Source organism: Enoplosus armatus, chromosome 18, assembly GCF_043641665.1.
Source record: "Enoplosus armatus isolate fEnoArm2 chromosome 18, fEnoArm2.hap1, whole genome shotgun sequence".
In the NCBI taxonomy this organism is placed as follows: Eukaryota; Metazoa; Chordata; class Actinopteri; order Centrarchiformes; family Enoplosidae; genus Enoplosus; species Enoplosus armatus.
The window spans coordinates 10,957,156-10,981,020 of record NC_092197.1 but is presented as its reverse complement, the minus strand read 5'-3'; the positions used below and the strand labels follow the sequence as shown (position 1 = coordinate 10,981,020).

Genomic DNA, 23,865 nt, shown 5'->3' with positions numbered 1-23,865 from the left:
TACATAAGTAAAATATCTGAGTACTTCTTCCACCACCACCGTTTTTACACTTATTATTATTGCCTATATTTTATGATATACTTCATAGTTTGCAGGTGTGCCAGTAATGTCAAACTGCTCTTCACCCCAACACACAATGAGCAGCAGATTGCGCTCTTTTTGAAAGCATTCACGCTCCATCTAGTGGCACTCGGCGGCAGCACAGAGCAGCGCTGGGTGTCAGATCCTCGCCAGGGCCTGTCAGCACAAGAAGCAGCCGAATGTTTTTGTAAAACTGGAATTAAATCATTGCTGAGACGCCACAAGAAGAGTGTTGCAGTAATGAGTTTCAAAGAAAGTCAAATTGATAAAATGTTTATGGAGGATATGCATTGATAAGAAGAGGATTTAGATCAAAAAACACGTTTACATTTTGTTTGCCTACATGTGGCATGTGTGTATGTGAGAAGGGGGGGGGGGGGGGGGGGGCTGTGAGGTGATCATTCAGTCTTTTTGTGTGTGTGTTGGGTTTTTTTTTTATTGCTCATGTTTCACAATCCTGGAGACAGATCAGTGTTGGACTCTCTCCCAGAGTTTTAGAAGCCAATGATCCTCAGCACAGAGTTTGAACATGTCATCTGGTTCTCATCCAGCGTTCGTTTGTAAAGCCAAGTGACCATGAACCGCCCCCAGAAGTGCGGGGGATCCAAAATTACCCCCAAGAAGGTACTGGATCTTGGTTTTTGCTTTCCCATTTGTTGCAGAATAAAACAAAGTGAAGTCCATTTCCTCCCGGAGAACAGGGTTTCCAGTAAATATGTGAATTCTGAAATCTCATTTCCATGACGTTCGCCTTTGTCATAAAATGCATAGCTGGAAGCAGAGCGGACAGATTAGATTATATTTCAGTTGTGCAACAGGGTGAGCAAGGGAGGCAGCTGTGAGAACAAAGCACAGACACTAATGGGAGAGGCGTGTACGGAGCTGAAACACTGCTGTGGTCCAATAATCAATAACAATTGTGATCACTGTTAATTTATTAAGCAAAACTGCCAAAGATTCTCTGGTTACAGCTTCTCAAATGTGAAGGTGTGCTGCTTTTCACTGTTTTATATGATTGTAAATTGAACATTTTTGGGTTTTTGACTGTTGATCAGACAAAACCAGGATGAAGACATCACATCTGGGAAGTAATAATGGGCAATAATGGGAGTTTGACTCTAGACTTTGACACTGTTTTCAAATTCATCTGCTGAAGGGGGAAATTATCTCTGTATTCACCTTAAATATGAGTTTAGGACGAGTACGTATTCGCAGTTTGATGTGGAAACTTTAAACTTCCAGCACAAACACTTGATGGACTTTTCAGGGAAGTTGGAGACTTCTGAAACTTTTGAAATGAATAATACTTATATTCATAGATTCTGGGTTTTCCAGTGAGGAAGAAGGAGCAGATGGAATTTAAAGAACTTTTAATGTGGTAATTAGACTTTTTGGGGGAAAACCAGTCTTTTTATGTGTCATATGTGGAGGGATCTTTAATCAATTCATTTAAAACAACAACAGACTAATCAATAGTGAACACAATCATTAGTTGAAGCCCTACTGTAGCAGCTGACCAGCTAAGGCACTTTGACATGAATTATTTCAGCTAAAATGGCCACTTTTGTCTCTTAAAGCCAAAGACTGAATGTGTTGTTAAAAAAACAGTGATGGAGAAGAAGATTTCATTTTCTGTGACGCCTGAGAGGAAACTGAAACTCGGTCTGCAAAACAAACAAATATGCAGGAAAAGAAAGAAAAGAAGGAACAATGGTTGACACAAACAAAACTCCCACTGAGTGTTTGGTCGGACAGTAAACAGAGCATGAGAGACCGAGAGGAGACATCAACAGGACCAGTGGTGTTATTTCTATGTGTCAGACAGTTTATTTTGCCTGTCTCTTTTTCCACTGGCCTTTTTACCTTCATGGCTCACTTCTGGTCTGCTATGTCTCTGAGTCACCAGCCTAATACTGTTCTAATCACACTCACTGATAAGAGTGTAAACTCTGTAAACACATTATCTGACACCACAAAATCACACACCATCATCACCTTTTGGCCGTTCTGATGTTGAGATTCAGACTTACTTCTGAGGAGATTGACTGATTCTCAGACTTCAGCATCCAAAGATGGAAATGACAGAAGATCGTCTGATGTTTCAGAGCTGAGCAGTGGGCTGTGCGTGTTCTTGTAGTAATACATACACCTTCAGTCTTAAGGACAAATTTGAAGTAGCCAACTTGTACTTTATTGAGTATCTCCATTTAATGCAACTTTATACTTCTACTCCACTACATCTCAGAGGGAAATATTGTACTTTTTACTCCACTACATTTGTCTGACAGCTTTAGTTACTTTTCAGATTACAATTTTCCATGTCATTCCTGTCCTGTGAAAACCACCTATCTCCAAGTTTGGGGATTTTTAATGTTTAGAGAATTACGTGTTTCTTTATGGTTTGAGAAAATTCTCCAACTTTTTGGCTGCATCGTCACAAAGAACTGTTTTTTTTACATGAAAAGTTGACTTTTTGGAGATATTGCTGTAGACATTGCTGTAGATTAAACTAAAATGAGCTCAACTTTCAGCATCTGCAGCAGTAATATTAATCCAGAAACATCATATATAGGCTAATATAAAACACTGACAGGGAGCATTTTACTGCATAATGAGTATTTTTACTTTGGATACTTTAAGTAAATGTAGCTGATCATACTTACATACTTTTACTTCATGCATCAATGCAGGATTTTTACTTGTAGAGGAGTATTTTCACAGTATGGTATTAGTACTTTTATTTAAGTAAAGGATCTGAATACTACCTTATGGGGACTCCACAAAAAGCTGTTTTCTACAAGGTTCACTATTTCATTTTGGGTGTTAGGGTTAAGCATGTAGTGGATATGGTGAGGCTCAGGGTAAGCTTTCACAAAATACATATGAGTCAGTGTCAGCATCTGTGTATGTGTGTGGGCCAAGAGTACACCACCACACTTTACTGGCATCCTCACTGCCAAACTACCAACAGCTTGAGAGAATAATTGGATCATTATGTATTTGTCCCAATAAAAAGAGACCAACAATGATCATACTGATAGTTTCCTATCAAGCATCAAGCATATAGTCTGACATACTATGGAAAGTTTATATTATTATATTCAGTGCCATATGGGGTCAATCTTAAAGCTCGGTTAAATGGAAGGCAAGGGGTCAACTTAAAGTCACCTAAATCACAAAATTCCATGTGGTGCTCATAGCATCAAAAATTACATTTCAGCAGTAACAGTGTCCCAGTTATTATAGATTATCCACTAACAGTTTTCATGGGATCTACTTTCTACTGAAGAAATAGTCCCTCTGAAAACTGTTGACAGTGAGCTCTGCGGATTATCCACAGACACTGGGACACTGTTTCTGGGGGGGGGATGTTGCTGCTGATTTTTTAAATGCTGTTAGCACCACAAGCATAATTTCAATCACCATCATTGAATTTGGGTGGAGGTAGAAATCTCAGAGATAGATATGCCAAAACCAATCAAATAAAACCAAAGTATCTGGACTGCTTGTCACCACTAAAAGGCAGGTGAAAAGATATGTTGTAATGCGGGTGAACCGACCCCTTAAGGTAAAGTCACAGCTACATGTACCCCACTGTAATCTGCATTTCTCAAATGTGAGAACGAGTTCCACCCCCCAATACAACTTTGATGTTTGAACACTGTGGAAGAATATTCAGGCCAAATCTAAAGCTCTAAAGTGTGTCACTGGTGGCCCGAGGGCCTCCACAGATCTTTTAATGTGGTTGTGTGAAATAAAATCAACATAGTAGGGTCACTGTTTGATGTTCTGGAAATGGCAGAGAATTTAAAGAGACTCAGCAGCGGCATGATACTGTGTTTGCATCATTTTGATTCCTCAGTACCTTAAACGCAGTTTTGTCTCCTGCACTACCGCTGCAACAGCAGCATAACTTATACCTTCTGTAAGATTTCAGCTGCATTATACAGTGAGAACATAATGAACAGCATGAACAGCCTTCCTCCCCTGCGGCTCACTTATGTCTGACTGATAATAATGATGTGGCAGCGCTATCTGCTGCCCCCTGCGGGCTCAAAGCTGTACTGGCGATGTAATGGCAGAAAAACCCCTCTAATCTCCTTACTGCAGACAGCAAGCCTTGTGTGCGCGCGCACAGTCACAGGCCTGCACGCACGTAGGCTAAATATGGCGGTAAATAAGATTGTGGACGCATTTAGTTTTGGTACAAAACAAACAAAAATAACCCTGCATGTGTTGGCACAGAGGATAATCTTGGTTTTACCTCCTCTGATTGAAATAAAACCAATAAAAAATAAATAATTCATCAAGTCGCAACTAAATCAATAATGCAGAATATTTCAGTGATATAAAATAAACCTAAAATAAATACCTTGATTACATTTTATTTGAGTCTGATGCAGCTGTGCACCGTGTAACCTGCCACACGTATTATAAGACACAACAGTCGGTGGGGAAAAAATAGCTAATTCACAAGAATAAACCGAAGCTGTGAAAATAGCATGATGCGTCTGTCAGGCTCGTACATGCGTCTTTACGCACGGCACTGAACGCCCACTCCGGCGGTGTGTTGAGGCGGATTGGCCGCTAAAGATACCAGCGCCTGCGTGCGCTCTGTGGTTGGCTGCGGCTCTCTTGGCCATTACGTTATGCTTACTCCACACACACAGGCAGCTGGAGAGAGGGAAGACGTAATGGTTTGATTCCCTGTGCACTTGCAATGGTCGTCGTCCTGACATTACTCGGCAGATTCCTCGAACGGGAGGTGCAATGAAGGTATGTGATCAACCGGCAGCGCGTTTGTGATGCGGATTCACTTGCGATGCAGATTTCTCGTGATTTTACGCGCGATGCTGCACCGAGAGGCAGGGAACACCTCTATCCTAATGTCAATTAGATGTATTTGCGTGCACTTACATGTAATTATATCAACAGGCTTGCATTTAAATGCTGCATTCGCTGTTTGATTTCAACTTGCCATCACATATATCTCCTCGCCGCTGCCCTTCCAGCTCTGTCAGTCTGTTTTTTTCTTTTTTTGTATCTTCCTGGCGAGCGTGCAAGCCTGGAAATGCTTTTCCTGCATCTTCGGTCGTCCTGCTAAACAGTGGGTACAGTGTGTAGCCTTTTAATGAGCCTGCTTTGACCCCAGTATGATAGTTCAGTGGACTAAAGCCGCTGGAGCGACGTCCAGTCATCGTCAGGCTTTAATCCGCTCTAATGAGATAGAGACTGCGGTCAGAGAGAGAGTGAGAGAGAGGCGATGTTTGGGGGACACGGAGAGAGATTCACCTCTCAGGTCCGAGCTGTGTCAGGAGTCTCCTTCCGCTCTGTGTGTGTGTGTGTGTGTGTGTGTGTGTGTGTGTGCTGTAGCAGAGACGGGCTGCAGCGCAGGGGAGGAAAAGGTGATGATGCTGTCTGGCAGCTCGAGCTCAGGACTGATAATGATGAAGATGATGGCGATGATGTCATTTGGTGCTCTGGCGGCAGGTTTGTGGTGACAAGTCGCTGTGAAAGGTGAGGTAGAGGCAGGACTGCCATCATCATCACCTTCATCATCATTAGTACTGTGTACACACAATATGATGATTGGATGCTTCTTATTTAAAGCTGACTGCATCAAAGAGGACTTTAAAAGGTGGATGTCCTCATTTTGCAAATTAAAACCTCTCTTGCAAAGTAACTAAGTACATTTACTTCCTAGTATCAATACTTAAGCACTGTTCTGAAGTACCGATACTTGAGTATTTATACTGTGAAACCTTTTACTCGGCTACATTTCATAGTGAAATACTGTGATTTATGTGCCAGGACTGAGGGTTTCCCCCAAGCTGCAGCAGCTGCAAGCTAAATAGCCGGCTACTCAGCTCTGGCTGGTCAGGTATTCTTATATCTAAATATCACAACATGTCTGGAGTTAATGGAGGAGAACGTTTATCCAGGCCTGTGGAAGTGATGCTGGTCTTTTATTTCGTTCAAATAAGTTGCTTTCACCGAATGCCCTTTCCAAGTGTACTCTGTTTTGAAGTAATGCCACCCCTCTGTGTAGGTTTTAATTGAGCATTTGCTATTTTAGGAAAAACAAATCTGTTATTTAGTATCCTGACTTTCATAAATACATATACTTTCACATACTTCTTCAAAATTTCTAGAAAAAACATCCCCCAGCTGGTGACTTCACCTCATCTATTGGCTACTCAACATATTGGCCAAACTCCCTCCACGACACTGCATGAAAATTAAATATTTCTACAGCTGCAGTTGCTGGTTACTTTTTAATTAACAGGGTTTTACATGTAAAACCCACAAGAAGCTCATAAAATACGATGCAGTGTGAGAGAGTAAACATGCCAGCGGTATATGAAGCCTTTAGAGTCACTCCCGTGTTTTGTAGGTTAAGGTTGCGATCACATAGATGATTTTCTGCAGCTCAAACTGGCTTTCACACAAAACGCTACAATAATGTAACTAAACTATACTGAAGTATACTTTCTGCCAATACCTCAGTATTTATGTAAAATGTTGTGTGCAGTAGGTCAATCATTTAAATAGTGTTTGTCACAATATTGTGGAAGACGAGGGTAGAGGTGTGGAGGCACGCCATCACTCTCTGTGTCCCAGGAAAACAAAATGGACGAGATGTTTTATTGACTAATCGGGTTTAAATTGAAAAGCAGCTTTTCTGCCCCTGTGGAACAGGGCTGAACTGTTAGCTGAATTGTGTGAACATACATCCAAAAGCGGGAAAGACGGCTGCACAGTATGTTATCAATGCCGTTTTAATCAGGGATAGACCTCTGACTTAGTGCATGACATTTCAAAATGCATGTTTGATTTTTTTCCCCATACTTTCCTTTCAAAATCCTCTTACCATTTCATTTTCCCAGCACATACTGTACATGGACGCAGATACTCACAAATGACATTATAAGATATAACACTGATGTAGCACAGTGGATCATAATTATTCCAAATACGACTCAACTCACTCAGAGCTGACTTCTAAAGTAGATGAAGAAGTCTAAAGCTATAAAGAGAGTCCAGGGGGCACAGCAGGGTTCTGGTGGTGGTTGTAAAATAGTCCAGTCATGATTTCAGTCAATCTCAGCAGCAGTCTATATCTCTTTGTATTGCTGCACCAAAAGCTAAGTCCTCTTCTGCCTTTGGAGTAAACTGTGTAAAGCTGTTATTTTGCAGACACAAATCCAAACTTAGCTGGTAGCAGCTCGAGTTTTATGTGCATATATCTCTCCAAACGTCACTGGATTCGACATCTGCAGGCTCCGGCAGACGTCACTGAATCGTTTACATCTAATATTCCTCATTCAGATGAAATATTACATTTATTCTCATCCTTTTTAGACAAATAACGAAAAGACGGTAATGAATTGTTCTATTTTCGGTGGCGCCGTTACTCTCCAGTCTCTACAGTGAGGCCGGCTGAATTCACTTTTCACAGTGTGAGTGACATTTCCAGTTGATGCCAGAGAAAAAAAAAGGGGGAAACATCCAGTAGAGAGAAAGAGGAAATGAAATGCGAGAGAGAGAGAGAGAGAGAAAGAGAGGATGATGGAAAGATAGTGAATGATGGCTATAAAATGTGCGCTAGTGCACAGTTGTTTGCACTCAACACCATCATAATACTGTCTGTCTGTAATGTCTGTTTGTTGCTTGCAAATGCATAGGGAGGGACAATATGACGATATATATACCATGAGCTGCTCCGAGATTTTGTCAGACCATTCATACAGATGTAGTTTTCCGCTTATTATCTCTATCAGAACATAGCAGGCAGTGTTGCAAATCAGTGAGCAGGACTGCTTTATGGCAATATTGGATTTACAGATTTTGAGATTTCGTCCATATCATCCACCGCTAGCATAGACTAATGCTTAAAATGTAGTGCTGAACTCTCATTAAGCTGGGAGACGAGAGAGAGACAGAATCAAAAAAGAATGATGAAAATCAGAGCAGCAGAGGCCAAGATGTCCTGACTTTTATTCCCCCGTATGGGCAGCGTATTTCAAATAACCGTATGACATAATCAGGGTTATTTTTCCTACAGAGCCACAAAAGACATCAACAGTTTTCACAGGCTGTATAGTACGCTTCATGATGAGTAAACCAAACTTCATTTGTAAAATTTTATCCGGGCGTGTTTAGAATTGTCCTTGTTGTTGTCATTTGGTCAGCAAACTTTTCAGCAGTAGATAAATCAGCAGATGCACAGAACTCAATGAAAACTCAATGAAAAGTCACTAAATGTTCAAAGGAAGGTAAAAAGTCTTCTTACTTGGTGTCGTTTCAGTTCTAGTTAAACGCTCCAGTCTCCACATGACCCATTTAGGCTCCATCTAGAGTCCCATATGGTTACACTTGTCTGCGTCGATGCAATTTTTTGAGATTTGATCCTCGAAAACTGATTTTATGAGGTCACCGTTTGTCCACACGGGGCCTGAACATTGCTGGGCTTTTTTCTATCTAAATCTGTGCCTCAGTTACCTTTTGCTGCTCTCCCCTCTCGGTGTTTGTGTTTGTTTGTGTGCACGCTGGGCCTGGATTGTTTGCCGACCCTATTTGAAGTTGAAGATCCAGCAGCAGTGTGAGAAATAGCTCAGTTATTTGGTCAAGACCTGACGCTCAAAAGTGTCTAGAGGTGACTGGAAGGACAAAAATACATTTTTACAATACAGTGTTCCCTGAGGTATAGCTTACGTGATCAAGATGTAGAGAAAATCCAAATGATACAAGTAAAAATAAACAATGCACTACATGTGATGTTTGCTCTTGTCACTTGCTGGTTCGGGACTCCCTGCCTGCAGAGCTTACAGTGTGCTAATTGAAGTGACAGAGGGAACTCGTGCTGCTGGCTCAAAGCCAGATAAGACCGATTTCATGGCCAGACTGCAGCGGCTCCTCATCCTGGAGAATGCAGTAAATATTCCTTTTAGTGGCTTCACTCCCGTACGAGGGAGGCTGCATCTAACCTGGGAGACTTTTTAGCAGCAGAACATCAGGTCAAGTTTATGCCACAGGCGAATAATTCAAGTTGTTATGCATCGTGGTTTTATTGAGCACATAAAGCTGGAGGAGTATGCTATGAAAAAGTGAGCTGCTTCTGGTAACAACACACCAGAAGTTCACAAAATATTACTGCTGAAACATTCAACAATTGATTAAAGTAATTTATGAAGCATTAATGCCAAACATTCACTCCTTCCAGCTTCTCCAATTTCAGGATTTGCTGATTTTCTCTGTTTTAATATCACTGTAAATTGAATGTACTCTGGTTTGGGGCTGTTGGTCAGACAAAACAAGCTATTTAAAGATGTCACCTCAGGCTGTGTGTAATGGTGAGGATCCACCCAACAAACCATCCAGAATATCCAGTTTAATGGTAGATTTAACCTTTAAAAATCCACCCAGGCTGCCTCAGTGCAGCAGGGGCAGACCTTCCTTCTTTTCTCACCATGACTCCACATGTAGTGCCTCACTCCTCCGATTACATAACGAATCCCTAAGCAGATGGGTGAGGTCAGATCACAGGGTGTTTGTGACAAGTCGGAGCCGAGCGCTGCCTTAAGAAAGAGATGTGGCAGGACCCTGTGAATTCCATTGTTTTCCGCATTGGAGACGGGAACCACAGAGGGCTTACATTATGCTCATGTCAGCTATTGATTCTGCAGGCTGGGGAACAACAGAAGACATATTCTCTCCTTGCCGTCCTCCCCCCTCCCTCGTCCTCTCATCAGTATGCTCCGAGGAGCCATGGCTCCCATCACGCCATCTTTGCTCCCTGTCTCCGGCCATTCTTGCAGTCAGCAAACAAATCCGACTGACTTTTATATGTGGCCAACTTTACAGGCCGAGTCCACTTACTTAAAGCTAGTTTGCATGTTTCCTCAGGACACGCGGAGGCAACATAACATCCACTTCCTCCCATTTGACCCTCGCAAGATATTTGTTGTGTGGTTGAGGCTCCTCTGCTTCTGCGTGGCTCATTTGTTTATCAAATTGTACAAAATAATGCAGCGACAAAGAAGTTTAACTTGCAGCTCTCTTTGGTGATTGTCATTAATAGGAGCTTTTAGAGTCTCCTTCTGTCTAATTATCTCTAACCTCAAAGACTCTTACAGAGCACTCTAAATAATGTGCTGCCCACTATCCCCCCCTCCCCTCCCCTCCCCTCTCTCTTTCTCATTCATTTTCTTTCTTGTTTTTTCTCAATGCAAATCTCCGTAAGCCGTTTTGGTAATATTGAGTAAATGACTGTGTGATATAGTTCAAATCAGCATCATGATATTAATAACAATACTTTTGATATACAGACAGGTGACCAATTAAACTTGAAATGCTTCCATACAGCACACAAGGAGTCACTGAATGGTTTTCACTTCAGTTTGTTTCCCATCTGTGTATTAAAATGCTTCAAATGTATGGAAACTATATAAAGGAATCAAAAAGATCTAATTGCAGTGAACTGAATTCTTGGCACATCAATAAAACCCCAATAACTAACTGTATTCCGCTTTACTTGGAAAATAATTTAAATGTAACACGATATATCATCACAATCTGATTCCAGTGAAAGCAACATAACTTGCTTTGTTGAAATTACACTTTTATACATTTCTAACCTCTTATACACCACAGGATGAGTTTAAATGATTGTCTCACACATTTAACCTCTGCCGCCAAACCTTGTCCAAACTCACAGAAGTTTATTTTAAATTCTAGTGGAGATCCCAAAGTTTCCAAATATGTCAGACTGAATTTTGGGCAAATGTGTATGAAATGATGCACAAGACATCTAGAATATGTTCATTTAATGGAACAGAGCAGCCTTAACAATCATGTGGACATCGCTTATATTCATAAAGAAGATATTTATCCATCACTGATGATGCCAGAGCAAGTCTGAATGTTTGTGTGTGTACTAATGTGTGTGTGTGTGTGTGTGTGTGTACTCTGTAGGCGGGGGCATCGTCCATGTGGGCGTCATGCTGTGGGCTGCTGAACGAGGTGATGGGCACGGGCACGGTGCGGGCGCAGCAGCCGGGGTTCGGAGCAGGGGCGGGGCCCTTCCGCTTCGCCCCCAGCGCTGGGTACTCCACCTACCCCCCCACCAGCTCAGGGAGCGCCGGACAGCTGTGCAAGGCATGCGGCCTGGCCTTCTCCGTCTTCAGACGCAAGGTAAACAGGAGCTGTGGTGGTCGCGATGAGTTTGGAAGTAGATGATGAGAACTGTTTCATACAGGAAGCTGTGATGGTTTTGAATTCTCTGAATTTGGAGGTATAATATTAAGAGGCCATACGAGTGGGTTTTGCATGTTTTAGCCTATTAAATACAAATCTTTTTCACTGTACATTACTACTGACCATTTTCCAAAGCAGACTGTATGTTTGGACTGACGACCGGCTGCCTGTTTTCACTTCATGTCGGTGCTTTATAAAAATCAACTTGCACAGACTGGAAACCCGCTTGAGTAATCAGCTTTTTTTTTAATGTCTGAATTATGTAATCATTGCGTGCAGTTGTGAGCGGGGACTCTTCTTCATGGTGCATTCAAGGAAACACTGGCATCCATAATTACTGAGTCACTAGCTGAACAGAGGCCTTTTCAATGTAAAACCCTCTGAAATAATATTGATTTGGTTCACGTTGAAATGCAAAAAGTATAATTTTAATGTGAAACAACATTTGCATTATCATTTACATCATTTTGCTTTCAATTTCATCTATATTTATACAGGGCATAGGCTGAGCATACATGCTACTTAACAGGAACGACCTGTTAACAGTTAACAGAAATGAAACAACAGGGACATACAGACATAGTACATGTACTGAAATAAATGGAAATGTAAAGTACATTTACTTCTGTACTTAAGTACAATTTCCATGTTATGCTACTTCATACGTACTTGCTATCTTTCAGGTTAAGATTTCACATAAAAAAAGCAGATGATAAGTTTATAAAATACATTGCAGTGTTAAAGATTAAACCCGTGGTTCCCAACCTTTTCAGCTTGTGACCTGTTAGAAAAAGAAGCGTCTTGAACTCCTTATTGTCACATTTCCGATGTCTGTGAGTTGTTAGCGGTTCCATCAAGGACTGATTTCCCTCCTAAACTTCTCTGATGGTTTCATTTAAACCCTATCCTGTTAATCACCTCATGACACCCCAGATTTATCTTGTGACCCTTTGGAGAGGGCCGGAATGCTATGTCGGGAACCTCTGAACTAAACTAGCTAACTATTTATAAAGTAGTTAAAACTAGCTACAGCAATAAAATACTGTTTACACATTGATGCATCAGTATAATGTAATAATGTCATATATAATAATATATCAGCCACACAGGACATTTCTAAGTACATTTTGTTGAGAATACTTCTGTACTTTATTTAAGCGGGATTTTGAATAGGGCATACATGTAATGGAGTACTTTTACAGTGTTGTATTGGTACTTTTACTTAAGTACAGAATCTCAGTAGCCTACTTCTTCCAACGCAGCTTGAAGCTATAAGTTGACCTAAAAACCTGGTGGTTTGTTTTGGAAAATGGTCGGCAGCCTTGTAAATCAGACCTGACTTGCTGTTCAAAAAAAGCAAAATCACTGGCGTGGTCTTTTAAGAGCACGCACCATACGTATTCTGCTGGCATTTCCAGTGTCTCTGCACAGCTGAACGTGTCAGAGTTTAATGGCAGAGTGTATCTGTCTGGCAGTCAGACGCACTGAGACACTGATGAAAACGTTGCAGTTCCCGGCGTCCTCTCTGCTTGCTGCTTCACATCGCTCTATCGTCATCCACACACCGGTTGCCTTTCTGGCTCCCTGGGCACACACACACACACACATTTGTGTGTCAGCGTGATAAATTTCATAGTATGAAAAAAGACGCACCAGGGGATTAACAGCAAATGATTGAAGAAAAGTATCTGTTGCAGTGGAAATGTGCTTCTGGAGGACCAGAGCACGTTTGTGCACAAGTGATAAGAAAGTGTTTACAGCCATGGCTGACCTGCTTTCCTGCCCATTTGAAGTGTCAATCTACTCAGCTGCTCTGTATCAGGAGACGGTGTTAAGCCAGTAAAATGTCAAACATCACCAGGAGCTACAGTTTATTTCTCTTTTCTTTACTCTCTCCCAGGAAATGACTGAGCACACAGGATATGTGCTGCTGCTTTATAAGGTTTCTCTTTATCATGGGGATATACTCAAAGGCCGCTGACTCCAGGAAAAACATAATTAACAATATGGCTGTGTGGGGGTATGATTTGAATAATATCACAATATGAATACCATTATTTTTCTGATATAGATTATTATCATTATCAGTTAATCTGTTAATTATATTTTCAACTAATCGATTAATCTAAATACAATTTTGAAAATAATGAAAAGTGCCCGTCATAGTTTCACAGTTGTCTGACTAGCAGTCCAAAACCCCAACGTATTAAGTTTACAATGATTTAAAACATCAAAAAGCAGCAAATCCTTACAATTGAGAAGCTGTTTTTGGCATTTTTGCATCATAAATGACTTAATCCAGCCAAGTGTGTCATATTTGATACATGAGTTTTTGAGACCTCTACATCATCAGTGTGATATTTTTTTCCTGAAAAACCTGATGTATACAATCAGACACATGCAGTGCATCAGAAGAAATTGAAGCCCAGGCAGAAACCCATGCCCCTGCAAAGGTTTCAAGCTGCTGTTGGCACCTCTCTCACAAGTGCAGGAAAGGGCAAAATCAAGTGTGGCAGACCACTATCCTCTCCAGAAGCAGGAGGTTCAATAAACACTCCGGTTTCAAAAAATTTGAATTTTCTGGCAATTATTTCATGGTTCAGGCTTTACAGGGTTAAACAACATTGTTGATTAATTTTCTGCAGGTCTGCTGAATATCAACATATGTATGTATGACAAAAATATGCAAAAATACACGTAAAATAATCCAACTGATGATAAATTCCCAGACAAAACTCTTCACACATGTAAAACCAGTTATTCATAGTTAGTTTTAAATTACAGTTCGCTAAGAATAATTAATCTGAACAAAACAATGTTGTGAAATGAAGTAAGATCATGTTATCACGACATGATTCCACTCAGTTAATAAAAAAGTTAATAAATTCTAATCTTGAACTTTCGCCCGCGCCGCTCAACAATATCCTGCAAGTTAAGTTATATTGATGGATTATTCTGGTGCAAATGTAAATAATGTTGCTTCTGTTAGTACAAACGGCTTCAACAGTTTCAGTGACTTCAGCTCCATTTGGCCCATTTTTCAGAGCTCAAATCTGTGACATCCTCTTCAGTAGATCATTTATTCATCAAAAGTGACATGGAGGATAAATAGTTTTAATATGCTAACAGAAGTCAGACACCAGGGCCTCTTTAGAAATGATGAAAAATAGAGTTTCTTAAATGATGGAAATGTTTGGTTTCCTCATCTGATCGCATCACGTCTGTCTCTGAATCTCATCTCTGTCCAACAGCACATCTGCTGCGATTGTAAGAAGAGTTTCTGCGCCCTGTGCTCGGTGCTGCAGGAGAACCTGCGCTGCTGCACCACCTGCCACCTGCTGCGCGGCACGGCCTTCCAGAGGCCTCGGCTCATGCAGCTCCGGGTGAAAGACCTGCGCCAGTACCTGCTGCTGCGCAACATCCCCACCGACACATGCAGGGAGAAGGAGGACCTGGTGGACCTGGTGCTCTGTCATCAGGGGACGAGGGAAACCCCGAGACCAGTGGTGGAAGAGGACGAGGAGGAAGAGGAGGAGGATGAGGATGAGGAGGAAGAGGACACACATGAGGAGGAGGAGGAGGAAGAAGAGGAAGGGGAAGATGACACAGACAGTCTGCACTCGCTCCCCCACTCGCGCCCCGCCTCGCCCCCCTCCGCCACACGCTCCACCTCTGAACAGTCGGTCCTCTCCGCCTCTCAGGGAGACGTGCTCAGCCCAAGTGACAGCTCAGGGACCACCAGCCAGGTTTGTCAACGTGCGCACATGCAGAGCACACACACACACACACGTTAACTCGTTCACTGATTTACATACGCCATACTTCTTTCACATCTGTCCTCATTCTATCCAAGATAATTAATTTCAGAGGTGAAATCAGCTTATTTACAAGTTTCATGACTGTTCATGACTGCGTGACTGTTTTTAAGTCAGGAGAAGATTTCTTCCTTTCAACTCCCTGACAAACAAATGCCCTCTCGTGCTTGTCTGTAGATGTCACTTATTTCATGCTTTATTCTTTCCTTTGCACTGTCTTCTGTGTTGTTATGGCCTCGTGGTGCTTTGTTCTGAATGAAGAGTGTTTTTCCCTGAAAATCTGCATTTTACTGGAGGGTTTTTTTCCCTCCATTGATACTGAAAAGGCTCAGATGTTCAGCAGAATGTGCATGTGACAGCTGGAAACAGCTGGGTTAGCTGTGTGTGGGTGTGTGTGTGTGTTTGTGTGTGTGTGTTTGTGTGTGTGCGTATGTGTGTGTGTGTGTGTGTGTGTGTGTGTGCGTGTGTGCGTGTGTGTGTGTGCGTGTGTGTGCGCATGCACACGCAGAGCCCTCAGACCAGCCAGCAACTCAGCTTAAGCCCTTTGCCTTTTTTAGGTCGGTTACATAGGCTGAGTCTGTTACGTAACAGTCACACAGGTTGAGAACTCCCTGCAGCGTCACAGCTGCAGCCAAACAACACAAACACTGCAGTACATCCCTCCTCTCATCCCCCCCGTACATAATCTCTTTTTTTCCCTCCTCTTAGTTTGTGACAAGTATAGGGTTTAAGATTCTTGGGGGTTATTTCATTTAACAAACAAAGGTAAATATGCGGATATACACTGCAAAAAAAAAACTTTCACAAACTAAATATTGTGAAATCTGACACAATTTGTATCCAACAACTTGAAAGTATTTATTAAAAAAGAAAAATCTGTCAAAATGAGGGCATTAATCTGCTTTAAGTCCAACTACTTGTATCAAATTCAACAAAACAAAGATATGCAGTGTTGTTTTTCTTGAAATAAGAAATTCCTTCTCGTTTTCTCTGACTAGATGTTTGGGATGTTGGCATGGCAACCAGACGATCCACTTTTCAGATTTCTTTCTTGTTGGCTCCAGCTGAAAAACAGATTGAATATCTAACTAGGACTAATGTGGACCAGTTACCTTGAAACAGGTTTAAGAAGAAAAATTTACATATAATCATCCTGAAATAAGATATTATTACTTTATTAAACTGCCATTTTTGCAAAGTTTAGGAAACATTTCAATGCAAAATCCAGCAGGTTGAACTGTTTGTCAATATTTTGTGATTTATAAAATGTATAATATTTTTTGAATAATTAATATTTATTGATAACATATTCAAGTTATGAATACTAAATATATGTGGTTATATCCCGTTTGTTTTTGTCAGCAGGAAAATATGTGGCCTCTCAAAAATGTGGCCACATATTTCCAGTGATATTTGGTGTAAAGTCAGATTAGGGGCCAGTGAACAAGAGATTTTCTTGTCTTCTTTATCATTTTCAGTATTTTCTCATGAACTGTCGCAACAAAAGGAAAGAAATCTGGCACATGTAACCCATGATTTTCTGTCACCATGTATGTATATTTTGCCGCAGATGAAACATTTCTTAACACTTTCTATTATTAAGATAGCAAATGACGCAGCTTGTGCAGCCTTGGCAGAAGTACGCGCTCTCCGAGTGCTTTCTAATACTTTCACATGTCTGAAATGGTCGAATGAAATCTAACATCAAGTCAAAAGAAACTTTGTGCTCCGGAGAGGTTTGGCACTTTGTCGGGGGCTGCTGCTCCTGTTTTTGTCTCTGAGGAGTCTAGCCTGAGCAAAAGCATGATGTCTGGGCTTCTAGCACCAAGACGCTGGCGGATACATTATTAACACATCTTCATTCGAGGAAGATGGTGGAGACAGAAACAGACGGCAGCAGAGACGGAGGTTTTTACTTTTTACAGAAACAGAGACCGCATGATATCACACTGCTTATTTCAGACCTTCACACTCTCTTTTGTGGAGCAGATAAAAGAATAAAGAGATATCTTCTCTTCACATAAATGGCTGAGATAATATACACTCATACCAAACAGAGTCTGCGCTCCATTTATTCTCTTTTCATTCCTGACCTCCACCTTCAAAGAGAATAATTAACCGCTGAGTTAAGAGCAGCCGAGTCAGTGTTTAAACAGCTCTATTCTGTTTCATTAGATATCTGAACAGTTGCAACTTAAAGAATTACGGAGAGCCGTGAAGTCATTTTTCATAGTTGGGCGTTGATACTCATATGGAGCTAGAAGAAATTATAAATTGCAATCAAACGCAGTTGTTCAGGAATGTAGAAGAACAGATGAAGTGGGACCAGGATGTGCTTAAACACAGAGTCAGTCATGCTGAATGGGCAGTGATCATCCTGTTAATGAGACAGACAAACATGGATCCATTTAGTTCAGCTGCCTCAAATCTGCAGCTAAGAGCTTTGATGTTCAAGGTCATATTTTTCCATTTGACTTTAACAAGCAGCACATGCTTCAACTGGAGTGACTTAATATTTAGTGTTTAATGCTTTGATATGTTATGAGAATTTAAACTTAAATTAACTTCAGTGTGTTGATTTCTACTCAAACAGGAGCATGAAGACACTCCAACAGCGTCTCTCTTGAACCTGGAGCCCACTGAAAATATCTTAGAGGTACTTTGGCACACTTACAGTACTGATAGTGTTCATACCAGAGGAACAAAGATTATTGTAGACTGATGAGACTGTGTTAGTGACTGTGACGAGTGTCCCGTGTGGTTTGTAGGTCAGTCCGGCGACACAGAGGAGGATCAGGGCCTCGCTGTCTGATCTGGACAACGAAGAGGCGATAGAAAACCTCTCCGTCCGCCAGCTGAAAGAGATTCTCGCCAGGAACTTTGTCAATTACTCGGGTTGCTGTGAGAAGTGGGAGCTGCTAGAGCGAGTGCATCGACTCTACAGAGAAAATCAGCAGAACAGGAAATCCAGTGAGAACTTTTGATTTGACTTTTTTGGGGGTTCTTTTGCATCTAAATTTCTCATTTTGACCTTCAATGTTCCGTATAATAACAAATACCCTTTTTTCCTCCTTTTCTTTTAGTGGACAACGTGAGCATAACTGCAGGTAATTATTGTTGTTTGATTGTCATATTTAACACTAATATTAACATATAAAATCTACATGCAAATGCAATTAGTTATGTGATTCCAATGCTGAAATTGTTTTACGTTACAGGCTAAATTAACTGTTTCCGAAACTAATAGATTGTCTTTATTACTGCCCATTCTTATCTATAAAGTGGTTGCATATCCTCCACCTCTCTGCAACAGTGGAGTTGGAGGTAAGCTGTTTTTATAAAAAGCCACTTCGCTGCACCCTCTCCATCTCCTCCATGAACACACACTGCACATCACGTCGCAGCGATCATCTGATAGCAGTAAACAGTAAAGGCATGCTGCAGCATTTCTACCCACTTGATCCTCTCTATATCATCCTGCATATTATCGTATTATGGTCACTTGAGTCATTATCTCCTGCCTGATTTCAGTGTCTCCACATCCTGTCACTCCCGTTTCTTTTCCAGTGTGCATCATCCCATTTTATTCTGAAGGGCATCCTCTCGTCCTGCCATTAATGCACTCTCTAAGAGCTTTTACCTCTTGATGAGCCATCATATTACTTCAGTGGCAGCATGTCTCCATCAGGTGTAATTACATTGTGAAGCTTCCTAGAGGCTCTCTTGTTGACATACAGGGCTTGAGGATCATATTAGCCCACTTATTAGTCCGACGTGTAGGGACAGCAGTGAGCAGCGGGATTTTGGCCAGTGAGCCATCAGTCAGCAATCAGACATTTGTCTCCCAGAAACCAGTGCACTGGCATCATTTGCTTGTTGCTTCTTTGGTTTATTGTGTTGCACCTAATTACAGTAAAAGTAGCAGGTCAGTTATTGTAAACATTTAACATAGTTGCAAACGGTCTTTTTTTCCCCCCATTTCATTGGAGGACAAACATCTTTATTCTTTATTGCAAGATTTTTAATCATTTTTAAATCTTTTTTTGTATTCTAATCCTAAAACTAGACCAAAAAATGTAAATAATTACAATTTAATGCTTCAGTAGTAAAGACAAAAAGACAAGCAAGTCTCCACCAAACTACAATCAAGTATGTCCCTTTTTTTTAGTTTATCACCCAGCTATACATGTCTTATACTTGTTATTGGTTTGGGCAATTAATATTTCCACTATACAATTATGTTTTATGACAGTTTATTCTCCATGTTTGGGTTGAAATAAATAAATATATATAAACATACTTTAGTTTAACCACCGCAGTCGCACAATAGGCCATACTGCACTGACCTTGGGCTTTCAGAAGGTTTCAGATTAGCCAGTTTTCAACATAACTACCTAAATGGTGATAACACTAACTGATCACCAGTTGAAATTATCTGTAGTATTTTAGTTTGTTTCAAAGTAAAACCAGACAGATGGCTCCCACCTCACATTGTGCAATTAAACTGAACATTTAGCAAAGTAGTTTTGCATAACAGATGAGGAATTTGTTAACAGGCCGTGATACTAAATAACTGCTAAAAGCCTGCTGGAGTTTGGTGATAGAGAAGAGAGGATCTACTGCTAATGACCAAACAGTGGTGAAAGATGTGGTTGTGTTGATTATTCTCAAACTACAGTAGCTTCAGTTGGACAACATCACTGTACTCCATACTTAATGAGCCTGCAGAGAACCATTGTAACTGAAAATTAACTTCTCATTTCTCCATCCGCAGATGGTGTCAAAGCTCAGCTGGCGGCCGATGAAAACTTGTGCCGCATCTGCATGGACGCCATCATCGACTGCGTGCTGCTGGAATGTGGTCACATGGTAACCTGCACCAAATGTGGGAAGAGGATGAGCGAGTGCCCTATCTGCAGGCAGTACGTGGTGCGGGCCGTGCACGTCTTCAAGTCTTAAAACTGTGTGTGTGTGTGTGTGTGTGCACGTCAGAGCGGCCCTCAGACGTGCACGTGGCCCGAGCCCTGGATTCATCACTGAGGATGAACTGCCGTGCATGGCGTCTCGCAGGGCCTAATGCTGCAGCAGGCGCGAGCAACTTTCCGGTCTTTGAAACCAGACTGTTGCCTCTTGCCTACCATGGTTTGTCCCCCTTCCCTCCCTCCTCCTTTACTAACTCATGTTCCAGTCCCACTCCTCCTCCCTGGTGGACCATCATCAGCTGCACCGGGACACTCACTCTTTCTCTCTTTGGTCTGTTAAACACACAGCAGAAACCCCTGCCATCACTTTCTACTCTCTGTTCTCTGTTTAGATTTTACTCACAGGAGAGGAGAGGAGGGCAGGTGGGTCCCATGGATACTTGAAGTGGATCGGGGTGGTTCTGTGCGGTGACGAGAAGCAGCTAGATGAAAAAAATATAAGATCCCAGGGTTAGAGTCAATATGGTTTACACAGTCATGCCACATGACGCCGTGTTGTCTCCCTCAGTGTTCTTTAGGATGTGCAATATCAGAAAAAAAAGAGACTTTACGTGTGTTTTTAGAAAACGTCTATTCGTTAATCCGAACACCACATGCACCGAGTCATCTCGTCTCACACGCAGGAGGGTGTAAGGTGCCAAACGTCATGCCTTTTGATCAATTCTTGGTTAAGATTTCATAATATATGCATCTCATAACCAGCAAGCTTGGTGTGATAGTTTACTCTTTTCTTTTTAAATGGACTTTAGGAAATAAAGTGTGTACAAGTAAACATTTGAACACTTCCTGTGTGAAGGATGTGTTTTCTGCCGTCTGCTGAAGACACGAACAGTATATAAAAAGAAAAACGCTGCCTGGTCACACCACGTGCTGCACTACATTCCTGTTACGTCTATTGAGCGTGAAAGTTCATTCGTCACCTTTGAAACAGCAACACAAAAAATGAAAATAATCTGAACTCAAGGCCCACTTACTAGCTTTTTTTGAGGGCTTTCAACTACATTTCACAGGCTTCATCAGCAGATGGAGTTTGATCAGTTGTCATGGAGATGGGTCAGCTCCCCTCACGTGACCTAAGGTGGTCGTATATGACGGGGGGATCATGCCAACGGTCTCATCCTTCTCTTGAGGAAGACCAAGAGATATAGCAGAAAGCTCCAGAAAAAAAGCTAACAAGTGGACCTTTGCGTTCAGATTTTCATTTTTTATTTTTTGGACTATTTTTATATGTTTTAAAGACTAATTCCTCTTTTCATTTTAAATAACTTCCACCAAGCAATACCATTTAGTTTCCAAGTCTACCAAGTGTCTTTCTTTGATTGTGTTGTCCGTTAACGTGTCGAATCTTCGGTAGGTAACAGGTGCTACTTCCTCTTTTGTGTAACATCAGCACACCTTTTTGTCATGTCTGTCAAGGCGTCCTTCCAAATATCCATCACACGGCGAGAGGTAGAGGAAGCCTGGTTTACTTTAACCTGTTATGCAAATGAAACACTTTTGTTTTCTTGTCATGAGATCCAGTTAACTCAGATGTCACTAAAATATCTGTGTGTACAGTATGCCTGTGGTATGTTTAAAAAAAAAAAAAAGCTGAATTGCTGTCAAGTGAATCGCATAGATAGCTTATATTGTTGTTTACTGATAAGTCATTAAATGTATATTTTTCCATTTACTTTGGAGACGACATTATTTAAAAATTCTAATTATTACGGAGGTTTAAAAATAAAAAAATATGCCGTTTTTTCAGAATGTATCTCTGCTGGTTTTGGTCAGACGAGTTCCTCGGCCCTCTGATCGTGTCACTCTCTCACCATTAAAGTTGCGTCAGTCATGATCTCGCTTTCCAGCACTTTTTGTCGTCGTCTGCTTCAGATCCAAAACGACACTGACACCACGCGCTGTAACAAACACTGTAACTCTGTAAGTCTGTTTGTTGATGCTGTTTCTCAGAGATGTCATTCACGGGCAGCTAACAGTATTATCAGAGTAGGAGGTTATCATGAGCACTCATAATCCTGGATCTTTATATTTTGGAATGTTGAACCTTTTTATTTTGGTAAACAAGAGAAAATTATTTATTAGATTCAATAAAATGCAGTACTACAAACCAGAAAGTAAAACCCTGCTCTTCATTTTGTAATAGGCCATACTTTAAGCTTGATTTTGTGCACTTACAGCCAACTTAGTGGTTGGCATACGGTGAATGTTCACTTATAAATAATAATACAAATCTAATAACAGCAATGTTCCAGTCTGAACATATAATCATGTTTCTTATTTATACAAAATGCTTTAAACAATCCAATGGACTAAATGCACACACAGCTCAGTATTTAAAATGGATTTAATATCTCAAAGGTTGACTTAACTTTTCCTAGAGGCTTTACATGTACATTATGTACAGATTGAACATTTACAGTCATGTAGTAAAATATTTCATGGAGACATGGTTGTTTAATAAAAAAACAAACATAACATTTAAATGTAAACCCATCCACTGAACTGTATCAAGTGCTATTCAAAAGTTACACAAAGACTTTATTTCTAAAAGAAAGTTTAGTTTTCAAGAAAAAACGCAAACCTATCAAATCATTAAACTGCTGAGTTCCAAGTTCCAATAGCAAAATATGCAATTTTTATGATTATGATTATGATGATGAATATGTAAGAACAATACTTATGAAGATGCTACTGACTGCCATAAGTTGCAAAGTATTTTATCTTCAGACATTTAAACTCAAAAGTCATAAAAAAATGAAACTTTTACAAAATTATTTTAAAGAAAACAACCAGTGTAATAAATGTCTATTTCAGTGGAATCTCTGACTAAGAAAAAAAGAACAAACAAAGTCAATTTTCTCTTTTACATTCGCACAAATCTTTCAGGAAAGCAGTTCAATTAAATGACAGGTACATTTAGGGTGTATGATCCTCTCATCTCATACCCAGCTCATGTCTGGAGATTGACACGGATTTACTGGACTGATGTTCTGATACTGGCTTGATATGTTTTAAATGAAATATATTTTACCTTGGAAACAGAAAACATATGCTATACTCAAATTTGTGGGATCATGATAATTTTGAAACATACAGAATAAATGGAGTCATGGGTGAAAATAAGTAGAGAAAGTCCTTTTTCGTTTTCCATTTAGCCGATTTGACTGATTACACCTGAGTTACACGTCTCTTCTGTCACACACACACATACATCTAAAAGATTTATGCAAATGCAATCTCCTTTTCCTGGACTTTGTTGATTCTTTGTTTCTTGCGTTTCTTGAGTCTCAGTTTTTTTTCGTCACATGAAGTTCAGCTAATGACGGGAGTAAACAGATGGTTATATTGTTTAACAGTTACTAAATCTATCGACTGTGGTGTAAACATTTCTTTGCGGCATGCAGAGCTAAAACGCTTCCTTTCACAAAGCACCAATAATACTAAAGAGTGATGGAGACTGACAGAGAGTATGTCTTAATACAACCCAGTTCACTAGAAGCTGTTAGCAGAACATTTTAGTGTTGGAAAAATATGCTTTATACACTGTACACTGTATAGTGTATGTGCGAATACGTTCATGTATTCATATTTACCGTATCAGTGCAAATAACTTTTTAAACTTTGACATGGTAGCATTATATGGAAAAACTAAATGTACAGTAGCTTTGTCCGACCAGAAACAGAAAAATAAAATATAAAAAACACCCACACAAACACAAGCTACCATCCTA

The 23,865-nt window shown here is 40.6% G+C and overlaps 1 protein-coding gene across 1 annotated transcript; it reads left to right on the top strand.

Moving 5' to 3' along the window:
* The first annotated feature begins 657 nt into the window (after nucleotides 1-657).
* Nucleotides 658-20,111, top strand: rnf34b (ring finger protein 34b). Its single transcript, XM_070925094.1, has 8 exons — nucleotides 658-705; nucleotides 11,056-11,274; nucleotides 14,589-15,083; nucleotides 17,746-17,808; nucleotides 17,921-18,122; nucleotides 18,236-18,259; nucleotides 18,435-18,476; nucleotides 19,927-20,111. The coding sequence occupies exons 1-8, from the start codon at nucleotides 658-660 to the stop codon at nucleotides 20,109-20,111; spliced, it is 1,278 nt and encodes a 425-aa protein (XP_070781195.1).
* The last annotated feature ends 3,754 nt before the right edge of the window (nucleotides 20,112-23,865 follow it).

Excerpts from the sequence above, each read along its gene's own strand:
- rnf34b (XM_070925094.1), top strand. The coding sequence starts at position 658 with ATGAACCGCCCCCAGAAGTGCGGGGGATCCAAAATTACCCCCAAGAAG. Across the intron at positions 15,084-17,745 it reads GCTCAGGGACCACCAGCCAG|GAGCATGAAGACACTCCAAC; the intron begins GTTTGTCAACGT and ends CTACTCAAACAG. Across the intron at positions 18,260-18,434 it reads CAACGTGAGCATAACTGCAG|TGGTTGCATATCCTCCACCT; the intron begins GTAATTATTGTT and ends TTATCTATAAAG.